Source organism: Helianthus annuus, chromosome 13 (assembly GCF_002127325.2).
Source record: "Helianthus annuus cultivar XRQ/B chromosome 13, HanXRQr2.0-SUNRISE, whole genome shotgun sequence".
Classification (NCBI taxonomy): Eukaryota; Viridiplantae; Streptophyta; class Magnoliopsida; order Asterales; family Asteraceae; genus Helianthus; species Helianthus annuus.
Window position 1 is genome coordinate 97278253 of NC_035445.2, and position 15114 is coordinate 97293366.

At 37.7% G+C, this 15114-nt stretch overlaps 2 protein-coding genes across 3 annotated transcripts; one reads left to right on the forward strand and one right to left on the reverse strand.

The window, feature by feature from the left end:
- Nucleotides 1-1582: 1582 nt before the first annotated feature.
- On the forward strand, nt 1583-5945 carry LOC110903025 (pentatricopeptide repeat-containing protein At5g66520-like). 2 transcript variants are annotated; one of them, XM_035981790.1, is made up of 3 exons: nt 1583-4124; nt 4809-5435; nt 5581-5945. In XM_035981790.1, exon 1 carries the CDS (start codon nt 1787-1789, stop codon nt 3422-3424), a length of 1638 nt encoding a protein of 545 aa, XP_035837683.1. In that variant the 5' UTR covers nt 1583-1786; the 3' UTR covers nt 3425-4124; nt 4809-5435; nt 5581-5945. The 2 variants fall into 2 exon arrangements, with proteins under 2 accessions (XP_035837683.1, XP_035837684.1); XM_035981791.1 differs by lacking the exon at nt 4809-5435 and having other exon boundaries at nt 5581-5942.
- Nucleotides 5946-7445: 1500 nt separating this feature from the next.
- LOC110898752 (histone H4) lies at nt 7446-7923 on the reverse strand. Its single transcript, XM_022145586.2, has one exon. It carries the CDS (start codon nt 7861-7863, stop codon nt 7552-7554), a length of 312 nt encoding a protein of 103 aa, XP_022001278.1. The 5' UTR covers nt 7864-7923; the 3' UTR covers nt 7446-7551.
- Between the last annotated feature and the right edge of the window lie 7191 nt (nt 7924-15114).

Genomic DNA, 15114 nt, shown 5'->3' on the forward strand with positions numbered 1-15114 from the left:
TCTCTTTAAAGTAACCAAACTCTAATTTAGTGTTATAATAGTGTGTAATAACCAGGTCATCAGGTTACCATTTTTTTTTTCTTATTTTTTAGTTTCTTTTAATGCTTATTTGGGTATTAGAGCAGGTGGATTTTATAAAATCAAAGCATATTTTAAACCCTAAAACCTTCGAACCTTCAACATTTCAATATTCCATCATCGATCAAATTGTGAATTGTATTTATATACATTATATCTGTTGTTTAAAAACTGTAAATGGCACAAAATCATTCTTTATTTCTAGCATTTTTATTTGTATTGGAAAATCGAGATCGCCATAGCTGTGGTGCCATTCATTCATCTCCGATTGTTATTATTAATTGGCATACAATTACATTTTAGTGTTTTCGATTGTTAAATTTTATCCACTAAAATATATAAATTTATGATTTATAATAATTAAAAAAAATCAAACTTAAAACTGATTATTTTATAAATTAGAATAAAAGTGTGATTTTTTTTTTCTAAAAAGTTCATGTCATTATTTATATTTTCTATATCATATTAAAGTTAAAAAAAACATAACGGAGCCTAACACATCATCATTGATAACCTGGTAACCTGATAATTACATAGTAGTAGAACAGAAAATGAAACTATAGTGACTTTAGAGAGACGAAAAAAGTTACAGTGACTTAGATGAAACAGTTTGCAAAATTGGTTACATTTCTATAAAGTTACCCCTTTCTTTTAATACCTAAAAAAATAAATACGAGAGAGAAAATGAGGAAAGAAAAAATGGATTTCATAGATTTGCCTGATTGTACCACATTCCAAGTTACATGTTTTCAAGGGCCAATCAGGTAGTGGTGGAGTGGTTTACTTGTTGTTTCTTGTGACTCAGGTTCGACTCTCACTCTCTTCATTATTTTCTACGGCATCAAGGTGAAGGACGAATACAGGTGGCGGCGGTTTGTCTTGGATGGGAGGCGAGGTTTTACCAATTATTCCACTGGCATGCCTTCGAGCGAGTGGAGGTCGGGTTTCCGCGCATCTGGAAGAGCCAAGGGGTTGGCGACGGACGAGTAGTCGACCTTGGCCACAACGCCTGATGTCACAGTGGTTGACATGTCGTTCCTTATCATTAAAAAAAACATGTTTCCAAGGTCCTTAATGTTACACCAATTTCCGAAATTACCTTTCTAATACTTTTAATAATATTATATTTATAAGTAATCAAATTATGAATTTTGAAATAATCATAACCATAGATTTAAACAAACAAATGGTTGTTCGGTGTTTTCTAGATGTTTTTAACTGAACTGGTTCTCGTTAAAAACATCTAGAAATGTGAAATGACAAGAATACTTTCATGTGCAAGGCACATAACCATACTTAAAGGTTGAAACGTGTAAGATTTTGAAACATAAAGTACAAAACTTGCAAAGTCTTGCGTTAAAGGACATCCCCTGCAAAATGGTGTAAACATAACTTGTAATTTGCTAAAGAATCTAAATTAAATCGAATGTATTCGAGTTCGATTCGAATTTGAATTTTTATTTGAATACGAATTGGGTTTCTTATTCGAATACGAATGTGAATTTGAATCGAATTGAGTAGGCTTTAGTTTGAATTCAAATTCAAGAGAAAATAAAAGTTATTCAAATAATTCGAAAATTCGATATTCGATTCGATGAAAACCCCTCCACCGCACGGAAACCCATCCATGTTAGCAAATTGTGGTGAAGAAGCTCGGGATCTCATCATATGTATTCATACATTAGCTTGATTTTCCACTGAAAAACCAATGTCGATGATGGAATCACGCAGTTTTTTGAAATCAATCACCCGCTTATTATCAAACTGCAACAATATGAAAAACCTGAAACAAATCCATTCCCAAATCATCACCTCACCACACTTATCCCAATTCGATAAACTCTTCCTCATTTCTCGACTCATCTTCTTCTGTGCACTCTCCGATTCCGGATCTCTCGCTTACGCTTCTCGTGTATTTCAAACCACCCACAACCCCAATCTCCCTATCTACAACGCCATGATCAGAGCATACTCTTCCAATTTCAGACACAAACACCAAAACCCACAATCCCTTATTCTGTATAAGCAAATGCTGGTGAATAACATTGTACCAGATGGTATTACGATCCCTTTTGTATTGAAAGAGTGTGTGAATAGACTTGATTTTGTTGTGGGTCGAAGTGTGCATGCTCATTGTGTTAAGTTTGGGGTGCAAGACGATGTGTATGTGGGGAATTCGGTGATTGGTTTGTATGTTGGTTGTGGGGTTTTGGAATGTGCACGTAAGGTGTTTGATGAAATGCCTGAGAGGGATGTTGTGTCTTGGAATTTGATTATTGGTGGGTGTTTGAGATGTGGGGAGGTTGATGTGGCGCGGGAGTTGTTTGTTAGGATGGATGAGAGGAATGTTATTAGTTGGAATTCGGTGATCGCTGGGATGGTTCAGGTGGGTAGGGCGAAGGAGGCGGTTGAGTTTTTTCATGAAATGGTTGTGGTAAGTGAGGATGATGTGGTTTCGGTTTATCCGGATAAGATGACCTTAGCTAGTGTTGTTTCGGCTTGTGCGTCGTTAGGGTGGCTTAAGCATGGGAAGTGGGTGCATGGTTACATGTTAAGAAACGGGATAGAGTGTGACGTGGTGGTAAAGACGGCACTGGTGGATATGTATGGGAAATGTGGAAATGTACGTTTGGCGGAAAGGGTTTTTAAAGATATCCGTAAGAAGGATGTTTTAGCTTGGACGGCGATGATATCAGTTTATGCTCTTCACGGGCATGGCAACGAGGCGTTTGATCTTTTTGACAAGATGGTTGCGTGTGGTGTGAGGCCTAACGCGGTAACATTTGGTGCATTATTGACGGCATGTGCTCACTTGGGTTTAGTAGATAGGGGTCGTTGGTATTTCAACATGATTACAACAAGTGTTTACATGATTGAACCAACGGTCCAACATTATGCTTGCATGGTTGATATCCTAGGTCGTGCTGGACTATTTGATGAAGCTGAACGGCTAATTACTAATATGCCCATGGACCCGGATGTTTTTGTGTGGGGAGCATTACTAGGAGCATGTCAAATGCATGGGAATGTGGAGCTTGGAGAGAAGGTGGCCAAACATTTGATTCGTTTGGAGCCTCTAAATCATGCTTTTTATGTCGCGTTATGTGATATACAAGCTAAGGCTGGTAAATTTGATGATTTGGGAAATACTAGGGTTCTTATGAATGAAAGAGGAATTAAGAAAGATACACCCGGCAACAGCCTGATTGAAGTTAATGGAAATTTTTATGAGTTTTCAATAAAAGGATCGGCTGACATCATGATGGAGAAGATTAAGAGTTTACTAAATCAGTTAAGTAAAGAGATTAAGGTAGACCAGGATACATTGCTCATACTCAAGGGTTAGTAAAGGCGAGAAAAAGCAACAAGGGGTATATTTGTCTTTTTCTTTAACGGCCTTTTCGATTATATCGCCATGATTGCCAAGAAGCACCGCACCTTCTGTTTTGTTACACACAGTGAAGTCTATATCACCGATCCTATTAGAGGGCTTGTTCATATAGACGAATTTCGGAGGCAACTATTAATCTAATGTTCAATCGAAGCACAGGGTCACCACAAAATTGATAATGGGCGATCTTTTTGGAAATGGGATTTTCGCGACACCAGCGGAAGCGTGCAAGTTTAGAGTTCTCCACTAAAGTTATAAGGGTGTCCGGGGCGTACTCGGTAACCCCCTTCGGTGAGCGCCTTCCCCGATCGGGAACACCGCCGCCAACGTTGCGGGGACCCGAATCGATGAGGGAGAACGGTGGTGGTTCAACGAGAGCGGTGAGGGAGAAAGGTGGTGGGCCCCATATTTCCAGCCAATCAAACCATTTTCTTTGTTTTTTTTTTTTTTTTTTTTTTGAATAAAAAAATAAGGGGAGTTAAGAGGGGAGTGGCGCCATCAAATGGGGGTGTTAGGGGAGTTTAAGAGGGGAGTTGACGTGGCACACGGGGATTGGTTTGGCGTAAGAGAGTGCACTCACCTATTAGGTGTGCACCCCCTTCACCCTAAGAGATTTTAGTACTACTGTGTTCAGGAGCAAATTATTTCCTTGCAGGTATTGTAAGCTCAATAAAATTATTAAATGTATGATTTTGATGAAGCTGCAACAAAATCATAACTTATTTTTCTTAAATGTTGAGGATCTTTTGATGAAATCAACGTAGTGGAGCATTTAATTTGATTGGATCTCTATTTAGACTACAAGGTATGGTGATGGACCATCCTTGGAGGATGATCCGCCACGTAGGCGACACATCATAGTCCTCCCAAGGATGGATCATCCTCCAAAATTAGGGGGCATGTGAGGATGGTCCTAGTCATAGTCCTCCACCACTTTTATGTTTTTTTTTAATCTTCTACTTTTTTTTTAACATTTAACAAATAAAGTAACAAAATATTTTCATTAATATTAAAAAACATTACATAAACTTAAAAAAAATTAAAGTTAAAAAAAATAAATTTAAAAAAAAAAAACATAAACTTAAAAAAATAAAGTTAAAAAAAAACTTAAAAATATCCTAATTTTTTAGCGATAGATGGGGTGGTAGCGGGTAAAAAAATAGATGAATTTTTATAAAAGGGAAGAGGGTTATAAAATGTGAGAGAGATGTGAGATTGTAGTTGGTGAAAAGTTGTGAAAAAATGAGTAAAAGGGGTGAGTATTTATAAAAATGGAAGTGAAATGGGGGGAATTAACAAAATAGCCGTTGAAAAATTAATTAATTTTGTTTGTTTTCAGCGTTCAAATTCGGATGGGCCCACAACTTTGGAACGTCGCCAACGGCGATAATCGGACGTGGAGGACGCGACGCACCGGGGGCGGCACGGTGTTTGGTGCGGCGCCGGACCGGGACGGTGTGGGGACGTCCCCCATACCGTGTAGCCTTATAGTTGATCAATACCTCATGATGTTTTTATTGTTCACGTGTAATCATGGTTAAGACAACAAGTATTGTTAAGAAAGGTCAAAATGTGTTAGTTGGTCATCCGACCCAACCCATTGACTTATTTGGATTGAGATTTTATATGTAATTTTTAGTTTTAGATGTATATACACACATTTTAACACGTAATTTTTTTAAGTAGACATGTTTTAACACCTTCTTCGACCCATATTTTGAAGTAGATATGATTAATTGCCAAGATTTATAGGTTTTGGCGGAATCTGGTCGAAATTACAGATTTTGGGCAGAATCAATAGATTGCCACTGATTTTTGACCGATTAAGACCGGATTTGACCACTGTTGACCACCTAAGGATTATATTCTGGCTTCTATACATAAAGATCATTTTGGAACAATTTGTTTTCCTCGATTTTTCCAACAAAGTGTATAAACTACTGTTGCACCTTCCTTTCAACCGAAGGTATGTTATAAGTTGATAGGGCGTTATTAAGTTCAAACCATTTTCAAATTTAAATGAAAACAACTTAAAGAGGCATAACCAGTTCGGTTCTATGACCGGTTCCCCGTTCGGTTATGAAAAATGTATATATTTGTGTTGCACGTAGGATGGAGATTGAAGCTGATTACATACGGATATTGTTGATGACTTCTGCCAGATACGACCCATGGGTCGCACCAAAGGTGTATGAAAAGATGGGTCAAGTGTTCGGTGATTCGGGGTTGGAAGATTACTATTTTACCCATCCATCAGGAAAGACAAGAGGTGGATTGCTATTTGAAGCTAGTGTGATGTAAGAAGCCATTTTTTTGTATCAAGAGGCCATTGCAGCACTATTGGAGATGGTGTGTCACCTGGGTTGAAGATATTAACCGAAATATATTTTATATATTTAGTATAATCTGTATGATATTGTTTCCTTGTATTTCTGGAAGTTTGTTAGCCTAGCTCTGTATATATATGTACTCTACTTTTGTTAATAATATTCATTGAGAATTTCATGGTATCGGAGCACATAAAACGTTTGCATGCCCGTGGCTACAAGGTTTTTCACCACATTGCTAAAATCCAATGATCCTACGTATGAGTTTCGGGCTGAAGTGTGCGCAATCGTCCTACAATGGATCTACGGGACAATATCGGATGAGTTGCTGGTTCGTATGCTAGAGCCGGAGTCAACCACATTTGAAGCCTGGATGCGAATCAAGAATATTTTTTTAAACAACAAAGGCTCAAGGGTTGCTGCTTTAGAACACGCCTTCACAAACCTTTCACTGAAATCTATGCCCTCACTGGAAGATTACTGCTAGAAACTAAAAGCCCTGGCTGATCAGTTATCGGATGTAGAAAGTCTGGTTAGTGAGAACCGTTTGGTCCTCCAACTTGTTTGTGGCATCTTATCTGAATCAAACCTTGCCCTCGTGGGAAACAGCCTGCAACATGCTACAATTAGAAGAACCTCGTCAAAAGGCCCACGACTCTGTTAATGCGCCTGCTATAGCAGCCGCTGTCACCACAGACCCTCCCTCCTGCCCAGCCGGCTCCTCCCAGACAACAGTACTCTACTCGCAGCCATGCTCCAGCAAGGTACAACTCTCAACAACGCAGAAACAGATCCGCTCGGGGTTCGAGCCGAGCCGCCTCCTCTGTTCAAGCCAGCAGCAAAGGGCCTTCTAGACCGCAACAAACCCCTTGGGCTAACTCGTTTAATGGTCGTAATGGGCATCGTCCTTAGGGGACTAGGGGTGGAATCACTAGTGATGGATTCCATCACTCCCACTATCCAATCAACTAATGCCATGTCATCAATCCAATTTCCATCACTAGTGATAGAAATGTAGGAGGGGTGGAATCACTAGTGATGGGGATTCCAATATACAAGTATTAATGCACAATGTACAAGTCATACCCTATAAAACTCAAAAGTTTAACGCGTGCTCAGGTTAACGCGTTTAAATGTTCACGCGTTATCAAATGAGTGGCGGCGGTGTAGCGTGGTTGTTTCACGCGTTAAAAATGGTGATCACGGGGGTGCCCCGAGTCCCCTTACTGGTAGGGTGTTGAATAGTAGGACCCTGTGAGAAGAAACAAAATTGTGGAAACCATGAGAGTGTTCATCATGGAAATTAAATCTTCAAAAACCCCTTTACCATTTCCACATTTCCCGTACATATGTTGTCAACTCAATCCTGTATCTTAACACTAGCCAATGTGATCTTATCACGTAACTTAAAAACAACCATTTCATAACAAAATGAAATTCCATGACACAGCATCTCTCTCAGACATTTCATCAAACGTCTTGCGTGCACTTTCTAAAAATCACACAACCAGAATTCAAAACAATCATTGAATTTCGAATCAACGCTTCAAATCAAATCTAATTGCTACATTGCAGGTCACTATGCCCAACTCAACGATTAAAATCCAAAATTCATCAAAACATAAAAAAAAATATAAAAAAATAAAAAATAAAAACCGTAAACATGTGAACAATTCACTTTCATTCCACAACAATAAGTTCAACCTTTATCATGTTGATTACAGTGATTTAACAGCAATACTCACTACCAGTTTATTAACCTCCGAATCCATACAAAGTTCTACCTTGCCTCTTCAAAGCATAGACAACATCCATCGCCGTCACTGTTTTCCGGCGAGCGTGCTCCGTGTAGGTAACAGCGTCACGGATCACATTCTCCAAAAATATCTTCAAAACCCCACGTGTCTCTTCGTATATCAGACCACTGATCCTCTTCACTCCACCTCTTCTAGCGAGCCTCCTGATAGCCGGTTTAGTGATACCCTGAATATTATCACGTAGAACTTTCCTGTGACGCTTTGCTCCCCCCTTTCCTAGCCCTTTCCCGCCTTTTCCACGCCCAGACATCGTTGGTTCCAATAATAAGATCTTGTTGTAATAGGAATGGTTTGGTTGATGAGACTGGATTGTGGATTAGGGTTTATAAAGGATTGATTGATTGATGGTGGAATTGGGGATTTTGAATGTAGAAATGATCGACGGTGGAGATTAAAGATCCGTGTTATATGGTTTAAACTATTGTCAGCCGTCGATGGGATTATGGACAAGAGTTTTATTGGGGCAAGTGGTGGATTCATGACGTGGAGTTTATGTTAGATGAAAAAATGTATTAAAAATTGCCTTGTCCGGTTTAATTCGAAAGTTCGTGTTACACAGTTGCAATTAGTGTGCATGGTTTGGTTAGGTTTTTTAAAATCGTTCGCTTTTGATTTTTTCAGTTTTTTTATATTGGTTCGGTTTATTTTTTCAATTATTTTGGTTTTTGAAACAAAATTGTATAAGATTTAAAAAAAATGTATTTTAAAATTTAACATTTTTTTATATGTTTATATTTAAGTTATTATATTTAACATTTTTAATTAATATTGTGAGTAAATTATTTTTTTAGTCTTTATGTTTTAGTGATTTTAACCACTTGAATTTAAAATAAAAATGTTTAACGCTCTGAGTCTCTAACCGCTCATTTTATAACGTTTTGAGTCAATGTGTTTTATTTGTTTTAACCACTTGAGTCCAAAATCAACGTACGATTGTTAGAAAAATCGGACTCAAAACGTTATAAAATGAGCGGTTAGGGACTCAGAACGTTAAACTTCTTTATTTTAGATTCAAGTGATTAAAACCACTAAAAGTTAGGGACTCAAACTTTTAATCTAATGTTGTTCACATAAACCTAACATTTTAATCTATTATATGTTTATCCAAAGTTTTTTATTAAGACATTTTTCTAAGGATATTAAATTTAAAAAACTTCAACTTTCACCGGTTGCCCGAAGCAAACTTTGGATTTGTACAACACCCCTCTCAACTTTCAATTTATTAGCCGATAGCACTCCCAAACTAACCCAACACTAACGTTTTAGTTTTTCTCCCAGTTAAGAATTACCGTCTTTCATCGTTTTAGTTTTTTTAGCAAAATTATGGTAGTGTTTTGTTTTAATTGCTCAACATATATCAGTTTCACACTTCACGTATCAAATAAAATAGGGTTATTGGATTATATCACCCCCAACTATCGGCCTTTGGCCGTTGTCACCCGCAACTAACACTTTGTAACCCGGCACCCCCAACTTGACTTTTTATTTGCAATGGCACCACTCAGTTAAATCTCCACTAACTGGGTTTGTTTTTTAGGATGACATGGCATATTTTGATGACGTGTCTGATCAGGTGTCATTATGAGGTATGAGGTGGCCACTTATATATATATAACAATATGTATAGGTAATCTCCCAAATCAAAAACCCTGCTCAATATAAAAAATCAAATCATCATCATCATCTTCATCGTTCTTCATCTTCACCCCAAAATCAAATCATCATCATCTTCATCTTCAACAGTTCATCATCATCTTCAACGGTTCACCATACAAAATCGAATCATCATCATCTTCCTCGATTTATCATTACACACAACCACCGATTTACAGCCACCACCCTCGAATCATCATCATCTTCATCGGTTCACCAACAACCACCTCCCGCCACCACCCTCCAAACCCACAACCACCAATTTACTGTCACACCCTGGCTTTGCGGAAGCGTGGGTTAATTTGGTGTGACTTCTTAATACCATAGCTTAATCACAACAAAGCTATATGAAAGTAAAACCATGAAGATCATCCATTGATTCAAGTTTGAAAAATAAAATACCACAACATTATTTTCAAGCGTCGACACATGCAACGAAAGTACAACCCAACAAAATAAAATCTTGTTCATAAGACACAACCACAAACATGAAATGGACACAGTTTAAGACTTGTGACTCGTCCAGGTAAAAGGCACAACCCCTAAACTTGGATGACCTCATTTCTCTTACGCAGCATGAAAACGTAGCATACCTCGCCAGATCCTTAATTCCCTGAAATACATGTAAGTTAAAAAATCAACAAAAGTTGAGCGAGTTCATGTGAAAGTGAGTATGTAAAACCTTTGTAATACATTTGTATGTATGAAAAATCCCCGGTATGTAGCAAATAAGGAAAAAGAGATCACCATTGGGTTGCAAAGCCAATGATATGTGTGAAGTGCAGTAGGAAGACTCAAACCTAGCAGATTTTTGCATCGGGCTCAAAGTCACCCCGAGGTCCGTTCTGTTGGGCCTGGAGTTGGGCTCGCTACACCCAGATAGATCTACCGCTAATGACCCTCGGTCCTACAATGAGGATTAATGGCCTCTAGTTTCCGCCTATCCACTCACATGATCTAAGTAGTAACCCTCCTTACGCTAACCATACCATGTAAAAAGTATTCGTAATCATAGTAACATGTATTTCACCCCCGGAGTATAAAAAAACTGAAAACAGTTAAGAAAAAAGGGGGGCATGAACTCACAGAAGTGCGTCTCGAAATAGTAACTCCCAATCAACCTGCTGCGTGACGACCTACACGTACTAACTTCTATTAGACGGACGACCATGCCTTGGCTTAAGGTTTAAGTTTTTGGGAAATATTTAGACAACTATTTCGTATTTACACTTCTTTAATAATTATATTCCTTCCCAAGGATGGGGGTTCTAATACATGTGCGTTTTTTATAATTCCAAAAATATATTTTTAAGTCTCACTTAAAGAATATATTTTAATTCATTTGTCTAGAATATTTTATCTCCAAAATATACATATTTTTCCCAAAAATATTATATTTTATTCCATACAATTTTCCAAAATAACGCTTTTTATCAAAATACGCATTTAAGAGTATTTTCTGAAAGTACATAAGTTACATTTTAACGTTCGTGTGGTAATAACAATACCGGTGTGACTTAAATATTTATTTGTGAAGGCGTTTGTCACACCCCAAATTTCCACGTGTCACCGATGGGCCCGGTGGGGAGTATCGTGACGTAGTTGATAACATCATAGTCAAACAACACAATTTAAAAATGCACAGCGGAAGCAAAAGATAAATATATTACAATCCGAATATAAAGTAATATCAAGTATTACAACGGAGAGTAGAGGATCCATAGGCGGATCTTAAAACTTAAATATTGTTCAACAGACTTTAGGCGTCTAGAACTTGCAAGATTCCTTATTAACGCCCTGAGCAGCTTCCAGCCTATTACGTACTTGTACCTGTCACTTAGACTTTGGAAAATACGTCAGTTTTCACTGGTAAATACACTCAACTGACTCATTTAAAAAGAGTTTGCGAAAATTGGTTTAGGCGCACAAGGCACAAAACTATTTTGACACTTGATTAAGATGCACAAGGCAAGATTAATCTTTTATACTTGGGACAAACTATATCTCATGTTATCAGTTTTACATAACTTGCTCTACATACGGGGCCCGGTTCTATGCCGGTTCAAGATTAACCGACGCACCACTATTCCCTTATTGGGAATCCCTTATTGGGTATAATTGATTAATAAGCATATAGCATTTGTCAGGTGTATGCCTACACCCCGTGCTTAGGTCGTGGCCATTGCATTTAATGAGTCAAGGATATTCAGGACACGGTCGCATTAACCCCCAATGTTTCAGTCAAGCAATACGAATTAAAACAGGTTATTTGGATTTCCCGACTCATTGGTCTTCGAATCCCATACCTGACCATGCGGTATTTATATTACCGTATCCCAATCCCGTAATAGAGAAAATAAGTTAAGAGTATTTATCTGAGCTAGCTCCTGTCTTAAATAGCAAGAATTATAATAACTCAGCCGTATTCTCTTAAGTAAGCGTAGGTACAATTTACCGGAAGGCTCTAGTCTGGAACGATGGTATAAATAACCAATTAGAATACTAACGGGTCTTTAATTAAGCCTAAACTTAGACCGGTTAGTTTTAAGGAAATATACGGTTCAAGCGCACGATTAAGCGAAGACCGGATAGAACGTGATTTAGACCCGACAAGTTTGAATACTTGTATAATATGGGTATACTAAATACATTCTGGATTTTGAGACAAAAATGATAACGTTTGACCCGTTTCGGTCAATTTATGCAAACTAGCTACATAAACCGAACCGAACGCTAAAAGAGCGTTACGGGTAACCAAAAGAGTCATATGCAAGTTCCCTGAGATAATATGCTTTAAATGTGTTATAATATCAGCAATTTATGTTCTATTATGCCCCGAATAAATTTAAACTCAATTTATGCCTTATAAGGGCATTTTGGTCATTTAAAAGATTAAAAAGAGTTAAATTGGAAATCTGAGTTACAGGTCTGATTTATACAGTAAATATACTTAATTTGACATATTATAACAGTAGGGTATGACCCATATACAAAACTTATCATTTAAAATCAAACTATGCACCGTAGGTGTATTTTAGTAATTTCACAAGGGCTAAAATGTCAAAACTGGAAACCTGGGTTCAAAAACTTATACTTACTGTTATTATATGAAAATATGCTAAATACATCAGTAGGTATAATCCTTATATGTTTAATATGGGTATAACGCATACTATGCGTTAGAAACGCTTAGAAAGACGATTTAGAGCCGTTTCCGGGTTTTCAAAAGAAAGCTGAGATTTTTATAGTTCCAGAATGCTCAACATAATTTATTTAGCAAACTAAAATCAGTAGGAAAAGGTTTGGGGTCAAAAGGATGCATAAAACTCATTTTATGGCTTAAAAGGTCGAAACCGGTATTAACCGAATCAAACTTAGAGACCTATGATACGATCAGCCAAAAATTAAATAAAAATCTTCAAAAATCCCAAAATAGTATATAACATCAGTGGGTAAAAAGTTTTATATCAAAAAGTGGCCTTAAATAGGTTATACGCTAAATGCGTCGTTTATTTAACATAAAGCTATAGTTTTACGATATCGGCCATAACTCAAAATCCGGACCTCCAACTGATATCAAATTTTCGGTGCAAGTCCATAAATCAGAAATAAAGATTTCTACTCTTTCACTTTTCAAAAAATCACGTTTTATATCAAAAAGGGCAAAATAGTCAACTTTAAGCATAAATCGGAAACATGCATATGAATCGGTTAAGCATAGACTCAAGATGTAAAATTCCAGAGAGTTAAACATAAATATAAATGGTTCAAAATAAGCTCTAATGCAGATCTCAAACATGCATGCACGGATCCGAATCGATAGTCAAAGAAAAGTCGTTTTATAAGACTTTCGGTTCCGATCCGAGTTTATACTAAAGATTGTCGAGTTGATCATGATAAAACATATTCTTACATTTATTATAAAGTTATTTTTGATGATCAAACTGATTGCATGTCATCTACATTACCATTTATACTATAATTTGCAAAAACACTTCCTGTTGACTTTTTAAGAACAACTTTGACTCGACAAATAGCATGCTTAGAGTGGGAATCAGAGAATACCCTTTTAAGGGTTTGTTTCCCACATAAATACCAACTTATAGGTACTTTCAATTTGAGAAATGGCTGAGCCATAATCGTTTAATCGAAAAGTCAAACTATAACTATGACGGATTGACTTTTGGCTAATGATCAAAGCTAGAACGAATTAGAGAAGGTTACGAATGCTTACAAGAGTCCTAATGAAGCTTAGGGATCACTATGAAGGTGCCTTGATGTCCAGAAAACTCCAGGAGTTGCCTTGTAAATTTTTGAAGTTTCAAGTGTTCTTGTTTTCTAACTCAAGAACTCAATTGTGGTGATTTTGATCAGATTTAAGGGTGTTTCTGATGTTGTGAGATGTTCACAAGTGTCCTTACATGCATGAGAGTTGATTGGAGGGTTTGGGAGGTGAAAATAGCTGTCATCAACTCATAAAACTGACCCAAAATCTGATATTTGCGAATTTCTGATGCTGGCAGGGTCACGCGGCCCGCTTAAGGCAGCCCAGGCGGGCCGCCTGGGGTCTGCAGTCCCAAACTTTGCTCAAATGTTGCAGTTTTGGTCCCTGTTCTTCGCAATCGAGGTTTTGGCTATTTATTTTGACCCTTAGACCTTCAAATCTGATTTTTAAGAACCTTGGGACATTTACCAACATGGTAATGTCCTCGGTTAACTTTGCGCTCACCCGAAAAGTCATGAAATTCGACGTTGACGCTTTTAACCCCTCAATTACGGTTTTGCCCATAACTTTCTCATACGATAACGAAACTTCATGAAATTTTTACCACATATTCTAGTGAGTATATTCTAGCATTACAAAGATTCGGGGCTGCTAAAAGATCACTCAGAGGTATAAATTCAACATGTTGACACTTTTAGTCCCTGTAGTTTGAAATTCCTTACTTTCGTGCATTTTCCGCTTCGTATGATCCATGATCTATCCGTTTAGGGTTATAAACACCATGTAGGGTTATTATAGAGTCTATTTATCCATTGTTGACACTTTGGACCCTTACGTTCCATAGTTTTCACTGTTTGTTAACTTTAGTCCCTCTAAAGTATGTTTTCGCATATGCAAAGTCTATGACACGTGTCATTACATTAATGGACGTAAATTTTCGAGGTGTTACATCCTCACCCCCTTAAAAGAAATCTCGACCTCGAGATTTACTAAAATAAATGAGGATATTTTTTTTCCTTCATCGTGGATTCCACTTCCCACGTATATTCGGGACCTCTACGGGCATCCCATTTGACCTTAACTATAGGCACATGCTTCCTTCGAACCTTCTTCACCTGTCGATCCTCAATCGACAATGGTTTTTCCACGGACTTCAAACTTTCATCTATGTGTATATCTGTATGCGGTATAACCAGTGATTCGTCAGCGAAACACTTCGTCAGATTACAGATGCGGAACACATTATGTATAGCGCTAAGTTCTTCAGGCAAGTTTAACTTATAAGCAACTGACCCGATACGCTCAACAGTCTCGAAGGGTCCTATGTACCTCGGGCTTAGCTTGCCTTTCTTACCAAATCGCATCACCCCCTCCCAGGGCGATACCTTAAGTAACACTTTATCACCTACATCGAAGTGAAAATCTTTGCGCTTTGGATCCGCATAACTTTTCTGCCTATCCCTGGCAGCTTTCAAATGATCGCGAATCTAAACGATCTTGTCCGTCGTCTCGAGAACGATTTCTGGTCCTGATAGTTGGGCATCTCCAACTTCTGCCCAACATATAGGCGATCTACACTTCCTACCGTATAAGGCCTCAAAATGCGCAACCCTAATACTAGTA

Bases quoted from the DNA above. Each gene is read 5' to 3' on its own strand.
- LOC110903025 (XM_035981790.1), top strand. From the start codon at position 1,787: ATGTCGATGATGGAATCACGCAGTTTTTTGAAATCAATCACCCGCTTA.
- LOC110898752 (XM_022145586.2), bottom strand. From the start codon at position 7,863: ATGTCTGGGCGTGGAAAAGGCGGGAAAGGGCTAGGAAAGGGGGGAGCA.